This window comes from Podarcis pityusensis, assembly GCF_964106645.2.
Source record: "Podarcis pityusensis genome assembly, chromosome: 5".
In the NCBI taxonomy this organism is placed as follows: domain Eukaryota; kingdom Metazoa; phylum Chordata; class Lepidosauria; order Squamata; family Lacertidae; genus Podarcis; species Podarcis pityusensis.
Window position 1 is genome coordinate 79,987,390 of NC_138032.1, and position 13,803 is coordinate 80,001,192.

The following is a 13,803-nucleotide window of genomic DNA, read 5'->3' on the forward strand; positions in this document are numbered from 1 at the left end:
TTACATATGCATTGCAAGTTTTTTAAAAACAAAAACAAATAAATATCAAAACCAATTGCTAGTGCAGGTGACCAATCCCTTCCACCGCAAAAACAGGTACAGTGGTACCTCTGGTTAAGAACTCAATTTGTTCAGGAGGTCCGTTCTTAACCTGAAACTGTTCTTAACCTGAGGTACCACTTTAGCTAATGGGGCCTCCTGCTGCCGCCGTGCGGCGGCGGTGCAATTTCTGTTCTCATCCTGAAGCAAAGTTCTTAACCTGAGGTACTATTTCTGGGTTAGCGGAGTCTGTAACTTGAAGCATCTGTAACCCAAGGTACCACTGTATGCAGTATCGCCCAGGTTACCATTGTGATGTCAGAATTCCCAAGCCTTCCAACAGGAGGACAGAGGAATATAAGGAAATCACAACTCATTTTAACTGTGTGCTGAGGCAGCCTTTTCCTTTACAAGGGGGACCCATAGCATTTGAGTCTGTAACCTGAAGCGTCTGTAACCCGAGGTAACACTGTATAGGGGGAAAGAGAGCTTTAACCGTTTACATCTGCCATGGTACAAACTGGAATCACAAACCATAAGCCTGCTATTTGCAATGGAAGCAAAGTTTCCAATGGCACCTGTGTCAGCTTTCCTCCCATTTCAAATAGCTGGCACATAGGGAAGACTGGTTCTGAATGGGGGGACACGCTCTCAAACTCTTGACTGGTTGGTTAGTCTTTTTAAAAACAAACAAACAAGCACCTATCTTGTTGGGTTCTCAGAAATCAAAGGAGGGTGTCTAACTGGGACTACCAACCTTTGGGTGCAGGGTAAGGGCACTCATAATCCTTGCCCCTGCTTGCTGATGAAGAGGGAAATAATGCCATATAATAAATTATGGGGAAATAAAGAAATCACACAAAATCAATAAACTTGCCTCATCTCTTTTGATGAACTGAGCTTTTCCTGATATGGGACCCGGATTGCCTTGGCACAGAACTTTAATAAGGATGGGCTCTTCCCCTCCCCATTTTTGCACAAAATACACAGGTCCCTTGCTATATCATGTATAGTACCAGTTCCCCATCTTCTTTCTCCCAGAAGCATTACATCAGAATGAAAAATAGCTCTATCTACACTGCCTGACGATGTGCTTTGCATTCACAAAGCCTCTGACTCAGGCCCCGACAGCTCCAGTTAAAAAGGCACGCAGGTAGCAGGGCCGTGCAAAACCTTGATGAGAGGAATTGGGGAGCAGCTGAGAATGAGCCAATAGTCTGATTTAGTATGTATATGGAGACTGTGAGAGGATTAAGCTTGTTCCCCTATTTCACATGCTCCCAAGTGATAGGAGCTGCATGGGTTGGGCTGCACTGCATTTGTCAACAGTTTAGTGCACACTTACCCAAAATATACACATTTTTACAAACAATTTCCCCTACTAGAATGGTTGTTTTTTAATTTTATTTTCCCTTTCATAGGCATTTATATGCATTTCTCCCTAATATGTAGAACCTGCAGTCAAGTGTGTGTGTGTGTGTGTGTGTGTGTGTGTGTGTTTTCGGGGAGGGGGAGGTTCAGCACTTGGACCAGCTCTGGACAGTTGAATCCAACTGCTATATTGATTTCCCACAATGCCCTTGCCACAACACCATTGAGGCATTATGGGAAATGAAAATGGTAACTAGACTCAGCCATCTGGTGCTTCAGATAATGCTCCACCACAGTCACCATGCCTAGAGCCAGCCTTCACTCCCCAAACCTGGAGCCAGCCCTGTCTGTAAAGACTAATTCTGTATAAGACCCGGGCTCACACTGCTTCTTCCTTTTGAAATATTCATCAATCAAGTTCAGTTTTTCATATTCTGTGCACATAGCAAGTAATACCTTGTGGAAATCGATAAGGTCTGTGAGTGTGGCATGTCGGTTGGGATCCACCCCTAAGAAGCTGTAGAAGTCTCCGGAAGCATCCACCAGGAAATGTTTGAATCCACTCTGATGGCGATAGGACAGGGCATATCCCCAGATTTTCTCACTGACCCGCACTAGGAATGCTCCCTCAGACTTGTTCATCAGCAGCTCTTCTGCCTCCTGGCGACTAATAATTCCTGCCCAAAACAGAGCAAAAAAACTGTATCAAGCAACTAGTATTCCCTAGAGCAGGCTTCCTCAACCTCGGCCCTCCAGATGTTTTTGGCCTACAACTCCCATGTTCCCTAGCTAGCAGAACCAGTGGTCAGGGATGATGGGAATTGTAGTATCAAAACATCTGGAGGGCTGACTTTGAGGAAGCCTGCGCTAGAGGTCTGGAAACATATGCATAGTCCATTAAATAAAGGCATTTAGACGTCAGGTGAAGCAGACTGTTTCATATAAAATCTTAAAATGCATCAAATGGCATAGTTTTTAAGAGAGGGATGGGAAACCTGTAACCTCCAGATGTTGTTGAACTACAGTTTCCACCATCCCTTCCCACAGACCATGCTGTGGTGGGGCTATTGTTGGCATTCAACAACATCTGGAGGTGTAATATAAATTGTGGAAGAGCATTGTGAGATTGAGGAATTTTTAAATGTCCAAATGATGAATCTACAGTATCAGGCAAACATTTTTTTTTTTTTTATAAGATATTTATTGAAATTTTCCAAATGTTACAATATAAAAATGACAAAAAAGGAAAAAAAAGAAAAAAAGAAAAAATACAAAATACAAAATACAAAATAAAAATGATTAAAAAACCACTCAATTTTTCCATTACTTATTTTTCCTTAGCTTGTTTCCCGGACCTCCTCATACCTCCCTTTTTTGTATTCCAGTTCAATTTGTTGGTTCAGCAAATCCTTACCCTCTTTGTTTATCAGGCAAACATTTTGGAGCCTCTGGGAAAGTACATATGTAAATTACAGCACTGTAGTATGAAGCACTTCAAATTGGGCTTTTTTTTCTTCAGGAAGGAAAGACAACAGCCAGTCTTCATCATGGCATGTAAATAGACAATTACATTGCCCGGATGTGAGTTGTGAAGGCCGCTCCCTGCAAGGCCCTTTCCACCTGGCCTAGAGGACACGGCCCAGACTCATCAGCCCTACTCAAGAGACTCCTCATGAGGCTAGAGGAACATCGCCCGGCTATTGTTTTATTGATTTAATATGCTGTAAACTGCTTTGAGGTTTTTATTAAAAATATAAAGTGGTATAGAAATTTTAAAAATAAATAGATAACAATAAAGAGATGAAGAGCCACCAAAGCAGTCAATTGTTAAACATTCCAGAATTGCACAAGAAGTACCTAGATCTGTATAACTCTGGTTACACATTTGCAAAGAAGGCAGGGGGACACAGGCTGATAGATAGAACCCCCATGTGACACAGATTGTCTGAAGAGGCATCATTAGATTCTAATACAATGTGCCATGTGCCAAAGAGAATCATACTGGAAATAAGAGCTCTGTTTGCATAGGTAAGGTTTCACGTCTCTGCCTTTCTGGCCTTCTCTGAATATGCAAATGGAAGGGCTGGCAGTGCTTATATAGTATCTCCTTTTACTGATGGTTACCACCTCAGTTTAAACACCACACAGACAGATCAGGCATGTTTGTCCTCGGTAAAGAGGGTTGCACTGGCAAGAGTAATGCCATCAGTTCACAGAGAGCTGCTGGGGTTTTCGAAGTGGTTGGCTTTCTAGTTGACAACATTGTGATTCTCTAATGGTGATGCTCTCATCAGGGAGCCTTTACTCGTCCACCAGGCAAATTGTGTTAAAGCAGCATGCACCGCTGCCCATACAGGGCAAATGTCAAACAGCTCTTGGAATCACAGATATTAGAGAGGGCTGAACTGGCCCCAGTGGCTATCTTGTTTGGCTCCTTTCTACCGTTCCCCGTATCACGCAATTTAACAGCTGGCTGGCTGTACAAAATATAGCTACTGCATTCTAGCCTGCAGTTAGCTAGAATCCTGCCTCCAAACCAGTAGTGTATGCATGTGAGTGTATGTATAAATTAGCTTGTTGTACAAGGTAAAATTTACATCCATTGTGCCACCCAGTTCTGCTTCTGCCCCCCGCCCATCACCACTGGCATGTGACCCCCAGAAAGTTGTCCACAAGGGAATGTGGTCCATGAATTGAAAAGGGTTCCCTGTGCCTAGGGTAGACAGAGCTAAGCAATGCTCACTCAAGGATAACTGCAATCCAGAAAGCACAGCTGGACCTGTAGGGAAGCAGCCAGCTCAGAGTGTGCATGAATACATACAGAGTGGCAAGCAGAAGAAGACTATATTGTAAAGAGAAATATTAAAGCTGATCCTCAGGTTTTGAAGTAGACTTCCCTGCTGTGCACCTCCCTTTTAAATATGTATATTCCCTCTAAAGCTGGAGAGGATGCAATGTGCAAATCTATGCACATGTATTCCACATATTTAATGTCAGAGCTGTGACAAATATTCTCCGGTTTCAATATTCAATTCAAAAGTAGCATGCGTGTTACAGGCAAATTACAGAAAAAATTCTCACGTCACCAAATACACGTGCTGTTTTGACGCTATTTGGTGTCCCCTAGTTCATCTGGCTATTGCATCTTTTCCCCTTTTCTCTGCTCCCATTGCCTTTGGCTTCATTCGCTCAACCTGCTGTATCATCCCAAAGGCTGCGTTGATCCACATGATTTTGTTTATGAATGTCCAGGGTGTTGTCATATGAGATGTACCATCATGATGTCCTTGACAACTCCCCATCCCCCCAAAAACCCACATAGCTAAGGAGATGAAAGGGTGGCAAGGACAATGCAACTATGCCAATGTTTTCTAACTTAAGGTGCATTTTACTTGTTATACCTCCGTCTTGCCCTTTCTCCAAGGAACCCAGGTGTTTCCCAATTTATTGCCACAACAATTCTAAGAGCAGGGTTAGGTGGATGGACAGTGACCAAACCAAAATCATTTTGTGAGATTTATGGCTGAATAGAGTTTGAAGCTGGCCCTATTCCTGCTCAAATCCAAGACCTTGCACACACCAGCTCTCTGATTTTATAATCTTTGCAGCATCACTCTTCTGAGGCTGCCCACTGAGATTGACGCGATCTGAGCAATCCATTCCAGCTGGACAGCAGATTGGACCCTGCATATACAACAGAAATACTGAGCTGACCGCCATCCAGGATTTCACTGGCCATCATTAGCAGACACACACCACCAAATGCGGTCATTTTCAACAAGCTGTTCACCTCCTCCCCAAACCCACCTCTGGAAGGAAAACATAGCAGGCTTCCACATTACCTTTTCTCCTGCCAGAGCATACCTTTGTTCTGAGGCACGGGTGTTATTTCATGGGTATTACATTTTAGCTAGCTTAGGGCAACACTCATATTTTTTTTAGTTCTCTCCCCCCAAAAAAGCTGGAAAGAATTCTCAGGAAGCTTTCTTGTTATTTCTGTGTTTAGATTTCTGATATCGTCAAGAGCTGTACCTTCTCTTTTCAGCTCTCCCACACCTCTTTGTTTTAGTTTGCATCTAACCAGTCATTTGCCAAGTGTGTGTTAATTAGAGAAATGGAAGCCCTCATCCTTTCTGCTTTAAAAAAATATACTGTACTGTTCTCATGACAACAAGAAAGCAAACAGAGAAGGGTGGGGGCTTACAGAAGCCCCTCACTTCGGGACAGTTATTGGAAAATAAACAACATCTGTAGAAAACCAGTTGAATCAGTCTGAATTCAAGTCAAGTGGTCTGGCATCCCATCTCGTCCTCCTGAGGCGCCCTGTTTTGAATCATTGATGCCTTTATTAGTGTGATTTGAGATATTATGTTATCTGCAGAAATCCATAGCACTGACCTCTCCCCTTCCATTGTTCCCACCGTTTCCCTCTTTTCTTTGGTTTTGAAAAAGGTACACAGAAGACCAGGTCGGGGGGGGGGGGGGGGGAACAGCCAGACTGCATTCATAGCCAAAGCTGAGCAGAAAGGATTTGTAGTTTTATTTGCACTCTCGTGGCCAAAATATATCTCCATCTTGGTGTGCTTTCTAATGCTGCCTTCCACCTATGAAATTTTGTTTATTCTTTGCTGAAGTCCTGAACACTAAAAATACTATGGTCAATAGGCTGGTTTTTAAGGCTCTGGAGAGCTCTGTAGTCTTTGAGTTACTGGCTCACAGGATATGGTTAAGAGAAGCACCAGCACTTTGGGAGATATCCCTGAGCGTGTCAGAACAAACTTGGCAATTTCAGATTGTTGGGAGGGGGGGTTATATGGTCGAATGTGCAACGAAAACCTTCCTAAGCATACAGAACTAACATACCAGCAAAGAGATTTTCCATTCATCCTTGTCCGTGCAAGGATTTGTTTTGTACATGCAGATGTGTAGCATCACAGTTTTTAATGTGCTGAAGATTTCAAACATGCCTCCCTTCGCTTGTCCGCTGGAATGGTACAACCCAGCAAAAACTGCCCTCCCCGCAATTGTGCAGCTCTGAGCACCTTGGATGAGACAACTTGAACCCAGGTCTCCCTGATCCAGGTGTAGCGCACTGTGAATGGCTATGATTGCAAATATTACAGTTCTTCCATTGTTTAACTCGGAGCATTATTTAATATATATTGAAACGCAGTGCAAAGTGAATCAAAAGACAGCTGGACCTAGAAACTAAACTGCTGGAGGGATTCGCCATCTGCTGGTATCGCAGGCTGAATTCACAGACTCGCTCGCAAGAAATCGCACCAGACGTGCTTGTACTGCTGGTAGCAAAAGCACAATTTTGCAGCTGGGAACAAGCAATAAGGATTTAACTGACATGAATAAAAGGTAAAAGAAAACAAATCTTCCCAGGTGTGAGAATATATAAATTAGAGAGTGATTCCCAGGGAAAAAGCTGCTATATTTCAAGGATAACTTCAATGGTGCTCAAAATGTGAATCACCCTAGGTGTGGGCAGTTCCTTGGAGATTTAGCAGTAATTTAATTCCTCCTGCACAATACAAGTTGAAAGGCTCAAGTACAGGACGTACGAGACAATATATTAAATGCCATGGCTGCATTGAATGTTTCTTGATTCCCTTTTAGATTAACAGCTTTGAGGCAGGGGGTGAGGAATAGATCTGAGACCACACCACACAGGGTTAATTCCTCCCTCTTTGCCCCCCCACCTGCTGTTGTCCCACCAAAAATCACCCCTTCTGAAGATCCTATTTGCCCCAGAAGAGAAGTCGTCATTGCTGCCAATAGAGCTTTCCATCAAAGAGAAGAGCAGCTTCAGGGGTGAGATCTTTGTCAGGACTACAACAGGGAGAAAGGGTTAACTCAACCTCCCCACAGCCCCACTTATGACCACCCATGCATCCAGAGCAATTATTAACAGGAATAAAATTAGATACTTTAGATACAAAAGGTAAAAAAAGTAAAGGACCCTTGGATGGTTAAGTCCAATCAAAGGTGACTGTGGGGTTGTGGCGCTCATCTCGCTTTCAGGCCGAGGGAGTTGCGTTTGTCCACAGACAGCTTTCCAGGTCATGTGGCCAGCATGACAAAACTGCTTCTGGCGCAGCGTAACACTGTGACGGAAACCAGAGTGCACAGAAACGCCATTCACCTTCCTGCCACAACAGTACCTATTTATCTACTTGCACTGGCATGCTTTCAAACTGCTAGGTTGGCAGGAGCTGGGGCAGAGCAAAGGGAGCTCACCACCATCGCGCAGATTCGAACCACTAACCTTCCAATCAGCAAGCCCAAGGGGCTCAGTGGTTTAGACCACAGCACCATCTGCGTCCCTACTTTACATATTTAGTGCATCATCTAGTTATATGGGTCTTGATTGGAAAGGGACCTGGAAAGAGGTTGAGCAAGATGGGGAGTGTCATAGTACATCAAAGGTAAGGAAAGCTGGCTTACTGAAAATTCAGAATGGAAATTGTATGGCTGCAGGGGGTGGAAGCTGTAAGGGAAATACTCTTTCCAAAGTAGGTCTGGATATGGTAACGCCTGTGCTGCCTACTTCCTGTGCTTTGTGCCGAACCACACTTCTCCACCTCCAAGTCTATTTCCTGGGAAATCCTGTTGTAACAAAGAGCTTGGAAAGAAGACCAAAAAGGAGCACCCAAAATCCCACATCGTAAGAAAGGGAAAGGCAACCTGTGGCCCTCCTGGTATTGGACACCCATCACCCCCAGCCAGCATGGCAATGGTCAAGGGTGGTGGGAGTTGTGGTTTGGGACACAGGTTTCCCATTTTCTGTCTTAGGATCTGATTTCAAAATATAAGCTTCTTCATTGGCTGCACACATTCTCCAGTGGGCTCACAATATATGACAATTCAATGGGGCTGCAACCCAACCTCATGTTGTTTCCATTGTGCTTCATGGGGGGCAGTGAAAAGACAGTGAAAAGCAACAGAAATAACACTGAAAATCAGATTAAATGTTATTGGCTTGCGGGGGGAGAGGAGCTCCTTATACTACAGTGGGACCTCAGGTTACAGACTCCGCTAACCCAGAAATAGTACCTCGAGTTAAGAACTTTGCTTCAGGGTGAGAACAGAAATCGTGGTGCTGCAGTGCAGCGGTAGCAGGAGGCCCCATTAGCTAAAGTGGTACCTCAGGTTAAGAACAGTTTCAGGTTAAGAACAGACCTCCGGAACGAATTAAGTTCTTAACCCGAGGTACCACTGTAACTATTATTTTGGGCATTTCCTTCAAACTGGGTTGTTCCAGAAAGTCTACCCAGGCATGTAATTTCAGCATGTAAACTAGATGTGTGGGCTTTGAAAGTAAAAGTGTTTTATATTTACTGGTTTTTTTACTTGATTTCTTCTTTATATGGAACTTGTTTTTAATTACTGTTTCAGACTGGTGTAAACTGCTTGCTCTTGTAAATGGTATATAAATTTTGTTGAATAAACAAAATGAGCCGCCATTTTTGGTAGCAGTCTTGCACCAAGCATCACACCCTAGCTCTGCCCTCAGTTGACTGGTATTTGTTGAAAGGGACACGGGTGGCGCTGTGGTCTAAATCACTGAACCGCTTGGGCTTGCTGATTGGAAAGTTGGCGGTTCGAATCCCCAAGACAGAGTGAGCTCCTGTTACTCTGTCCCAGCTCCTGCCAACCTAGCAGTTCAAAAGCATGCCAGTGCAGGTAGATAAATAGGTACCACTGTAGCAGGAAGATAAACGAGGTTTCTGTGCACTCTGTTTTCCATCACAGTGTTCCATTGCACGATAAGCAGTTTAGTTATGCTGGCCACATGATCCAGAAAGCAGTACGTGGACAAACGCGAGCTCCTTCGGCCTCAAAAGCAAGATGAGCACTGCAACCCCATAGTCGCCTTTGACTAGACAACCATCCAGGAGTGTGCTGGACTTAACCTTTTATCTACCTGTTGAAAGAGCGCTGTAGCTCTGCCCATGCTTTGTTGCTCAAGATTTCTGAAACAGAAACCTCTACAGAATTATCTGCCCAAATAATATTGAAGTATCAGGACGAATTGAACACCAGAATCTCTCTGAAATGAATTCCGCAGCTCAGGAATGAATTCCCTAGCAGCTTTCCTTGCAAATTAGATGTGCTACACCCACTGCTGTGAGTCGTGGTTAAAACTCTCATTGTCTCCCCCTGCCTCTTCCTGAATTCAAGCTCTCAAGTACTGTAAACCTTTTTCAGATTGCTGTCAAAATATTTGCCCCACGTTCACTAACAAGCTCCGTGCCGCACAAGAAAGGTGGGCCACAGTATTACTCCTCACAGCACACTGCTTGTAACGCAGAGCCACAAATGAATGCTTCTTTGAACTGTGCTGTTGCTTCCTCACATTTCTCCCCTCCTCTGTCTTTCATTTCAGTTTGCACAAAAAGATTTCATGATCTCAGAGCCGTAATTTATTTCACAATCCAGATAAGAAAAACAGGAAACACAGCACTCTTTTTTTTTTACACTTCTGAATTTATCTACCATGAATATATTTACCTGCTCCTTTTTGCAGTTATTGTTGTTTGTACTACTAGTACTAGTGCTACTACATTTCTCATGACTGAGTGGGGATTTGAACCTTTGTCTCCCAGCTCTGTCTAACAATCTAACAGCAGCAGCAGAAGCAGCAGCAGTAGCAGCAGCAACTGCTACCCATCTGACTGGGTTGCCCCCAGCCACTCTGGACAGCTCCCAACAAAATATTAAACCACTACACTACGCTCCCTCTGTTTCAGTTCTCTTATTGCTTCTGATGATGACTGCTGTCTTGCCTTGCTAATGCGTTTCCCCATTCTGCCCTCTCAAAACACTTCTGTCTCTGCTCAGCTCCACTGCCCACCTTTTGCCCTGACCTCTTAACTCTCCCTACCAGTGCTATTTTTCTAGAAAAAGAGGTGCCAGAACTCACCATGAATGCCTCCCTTGTTCTCTTATAATGGCAATGGCACCCAGCTGAGAGGTGCCAGAATTGAGTTCCGGTAAGTTCTGGCTGAAAAAGAGTCCTGCTACTGAAGCAGCCACCTCATATTAGGGTATCGCTGCATTTGATATGTCCTATATATTTCAAGACCACCTCCAAATTGTAAACTAAAGACATGAACTCATTTGCATGCAGAGTTCCAAATGAAATGGGACTCTGATCAAAAGTGCAGCCACTAGACGTTACCGCAATATAAATATGATGAAATGGTGGCCTTGTTCCAGTAGTATCATAAAGCGCTGCTACCCTTTCATCATTCCAGGGAAAAAAATCTAATTACTAACACACCAAAAACCTAATCTCATTTATTCAGCTCTTTCTTAAGCACCTATGCATTTCATCAGCATTCATAGGAAGCTGCCTATCTATTTGGATCTGCACTGTTACCGGGAGAAAATGGTCTGGAAAAGGAAAAAGAAAAATGGAAGTCGTTGCAAAATTCAAAAAGAAAGAAGCAAGAAGATGACATTTGCCTACATCTTATACAATCATTTTAAAACTTTAACAAATGGTTGTCATGATAATTTTGGATGTTCCCTCATTGCAGAAAAATTGCTCATAATTTGTGTCAAAATTAAATTTCACTGGAATAATGGAGCGCAAGTTCAGTGTAATCTTATGAGCTGGAATACAAATGCATTTTCCATGATGGAGGCATATGTCTCCTAAAACACTGGGCATAATCCACGGGGGATTTATGAAAACAGGAACTACAGTATACTTTAAATATACTCCACCCTTTTCATATCTCTTCTGGTTCTGGGAGACAGAGGAGGGGAACTCGTCACAGAAAGAAGGGGGGACCCTAACTCTTCAACAGCCTGAGTCACCTCTGCCTCCTGGCCTCCCTCCTCCCACTTGCCAGCTTCACCTTCCGATTCTTGACTTCTCCCTGCCACAGACTCTCCCAGCTCACTAAGCCATGGTACCCCTTCAGCTTCTCACACCTCCTCCCTCCTCCCAGTCTTCTCCCTCTGACCACTCATCATCATCTCACCACCAGTCACTGGGGTCTGAGCTTTCTTCTCTTGATGGCTCCCCAACTAGTTCCCCCCACCATTCTTCTGCATCCAACCAGTCCATGACAGCCTCGGGGGGGGGGGGGTCTATCAGCAAAAGAGGTTTGTGAATATAAATGTCATCTATGTAAAAAGAAAAGGGGGCGGGGAATGATCTCTGGCTGGTAGCCTGTGAACATAATCTAGCCATGAGGCAATGTTATTTGGCCCCTCATGGCCCTACCAAATTTCAATCAGGATTTGTTCAATATTGTCTCAGGGCTTGTCCACACCTCCACTTGCTCTGCACCTAGAAAGCACAGGTCTGAGCTCTTTTGCCTTTGCCACGCTGCTTTCCCCTGGAAAACCCACACTTTAGTGCTAAATCAGAGCAAATGCCATTCAGGTTTTCTCCTGGTTGACATTTGCTCCAACTCAGCAGTAAACAGGAAGGAGAGTGCCATGGCAAGCCCTCAGTTTCACTCATATAAAAAGGTAAAGGGACCCCTGACCATTAGGTCCAGTTGTGACCGACTCTGAGGTTGCGGCGCTCATCTTGCTTTATTGGCCAAGGGAGCCAGTGTTTATCCGCAGACAGCTTCCGGGTCATGTGGCCAGCATGGCCAAGCTGCTTCTGGTGAACCAGAGCAGCGCACGGAAATGCCGTTTACCTTCCCGCCAGAGCGGTACCTATTTATCTACTTGCACTCTGTTGTGCTTTCGAACTGTTAGGTTGGCAGGAGCAGGGACCGAGCAACGGGAGCTCACCCCATCACGGGGATTCAAACCGCCGACCTTCTGATCGGCAAGAAGAAGAAGAAGAAGAAGAAGAAGAAGAAGAGGAGTTTGGATTTGATATCCTGCCTTTCACTCCCTTTAAGGAGTCTCAAAGCGGCTAACATTCTCCTTTCCCTTCCTCCCCCACAACAAACACTCTGTGAGGTGAGTGGGGCTGAGAGACTTCAAAGAAGTGTGACTGGCCCAAGGTCACCCAGCAGCTGCATGTGGAGGAGTGGAGACGCGAACCCGGTTCTCCAGATTACGAGACTACCGCTCTTAACCACTACACCACACTGGCAAGTCTTAGGCTCTGTGGTTTAACCCACAGCGCCACCCGCGTCCCTTCACTCATATAGAACAGACCATTGAGAGAGAGAGAGAGAGAGAGAGAGAGAGAGATTCAAAGCCTTTGACAGCCAAGCAAGTTAAAGAGATCTCAGTTCTAAGCAAACATCATTTGGCCCATGTAATACAATATGCAGAAGCAAGGAAGCAAGATGGTGTTCACTTCACAACTCTTTCCTAAGTGTGAAACCAGTTATTAACCTAAAACATGTGGCCCATTGTGCATATTGTGTTGTGCATGCTTGCAAAGAAAGATAGGTAATTTGTGGTGCTGCCTTTATTATGCTTTGTGGGAAGCTGTGAAAGCCTTTGTTCCAGCTAATTAGTTTGTGAAGAGGAAAGGCAGTCTTTTTGCTTCCTCAGCTTTCCTTCAGATGCTCATACATTTGGAGCAAAAGCAGTAGATTTTGCTGTGCTAATCTGCACATAACCTAAAAGCAGCTGCTCCATACCTTGATTGTCATATAGGGTATATTCACACCAGCAGCGTTTCAAGTCACATTTACACACTGTTGTTCACATCAGAGAGGGGTCAGGGATGTCTTCACTTGACACATGAACTGTTTGGTTTCCCACCCACTGCAACACACACACAGAGAGAAGCTGTCATATGCACACGTGTGGCAGCTGTCTCCAATGTTCACATTACCAATTACTCCACATCCATTTTGAATTGAAGCTGGTTTGAGGGGAAATGTGTCAAAAAGCGGTATTTGTCAAGAAACTACAGGATCGATATGGGCTGTGGCTAAATGAGGCTTCAAAAACTAGCAGTGGGTGTGCACTGGATGCAGAAAAAGCTGTAATGTAAACATACCTAAACTCTAGCTCAGAGAGGGAGAACCTATGGACCTTTTTATGCTGTTGGACTACAGCTCCCATAACCCCATGCCATGCTGATGGAACCTGGAGTCCAACACATCTGGAAGGCCACAAGTTCCCCATCTCGGCTCTAGGAAAAGCAAAACTCTGTATCTCCTTGTTTCTGATGCTCTGTGCATTGCATCTGCTACCGCAATCCAGCCTTTACACAACTCTACTTGATTATAATTATATTAATGGTTTGCTGTTTCTGACTCTATAACTCTACCTGTTATAGATAAAATTGGGTGTCTCAACTGCAACACACTTTCTTACTTCTTGTGCAGGCAAAATTAATGAGCTTGGTCTGAAGAGAAGTCTTTAGAAAGTTTTTCTAAATCTAGAACTTCATTGCCAGTCTGTTATAACTACATCAGTTACATAGTCAATAGCTAGAAGAAAATG

At 44.1% G+C, this 13,803-nt stretch overlaps 1 protein-coding gene and 1 long non-coding RNA gene across 7 annotated transcripts in view; both read right to left on the minus strand.

Annotated features, from left to right (window-relative positions):
* SH2D4B (SH2 domain containing 4B) overlaps positions 1–13,803 on the minus strand; it is a 92,404-nt gene that overhangs the window by 5,240 nt on the left and 73,361 nt on the right. For all 6 annotated transcript variants that reach the window (XM_081005033.1, XM_081005036.1, XM_081005032.1 and 3 more), the window contains one exon: positions 1,867–2,087. In XM_081005033.1, coding sequence (XP_080861159.1) covers positions 1,867–2,087 — 221 coding nt within the window. The remainder of the gene's footprint in view (positions 1–1,866; positions 2,088–13,803) is intronic.
* LOC308476964 lies at positions 5,706–13,767 on the minus strand. The gene is made up of 3 exons (XR_013986286.1): positions 13,628–13,767; positions 9,344–9,392; positions 5,706–6,736 (listed from the first exon to the last, which is right to left on the minus strand). It is a non-coding gene; the product is annotated as an uncharacterized lncRNA (long non-coding RNA).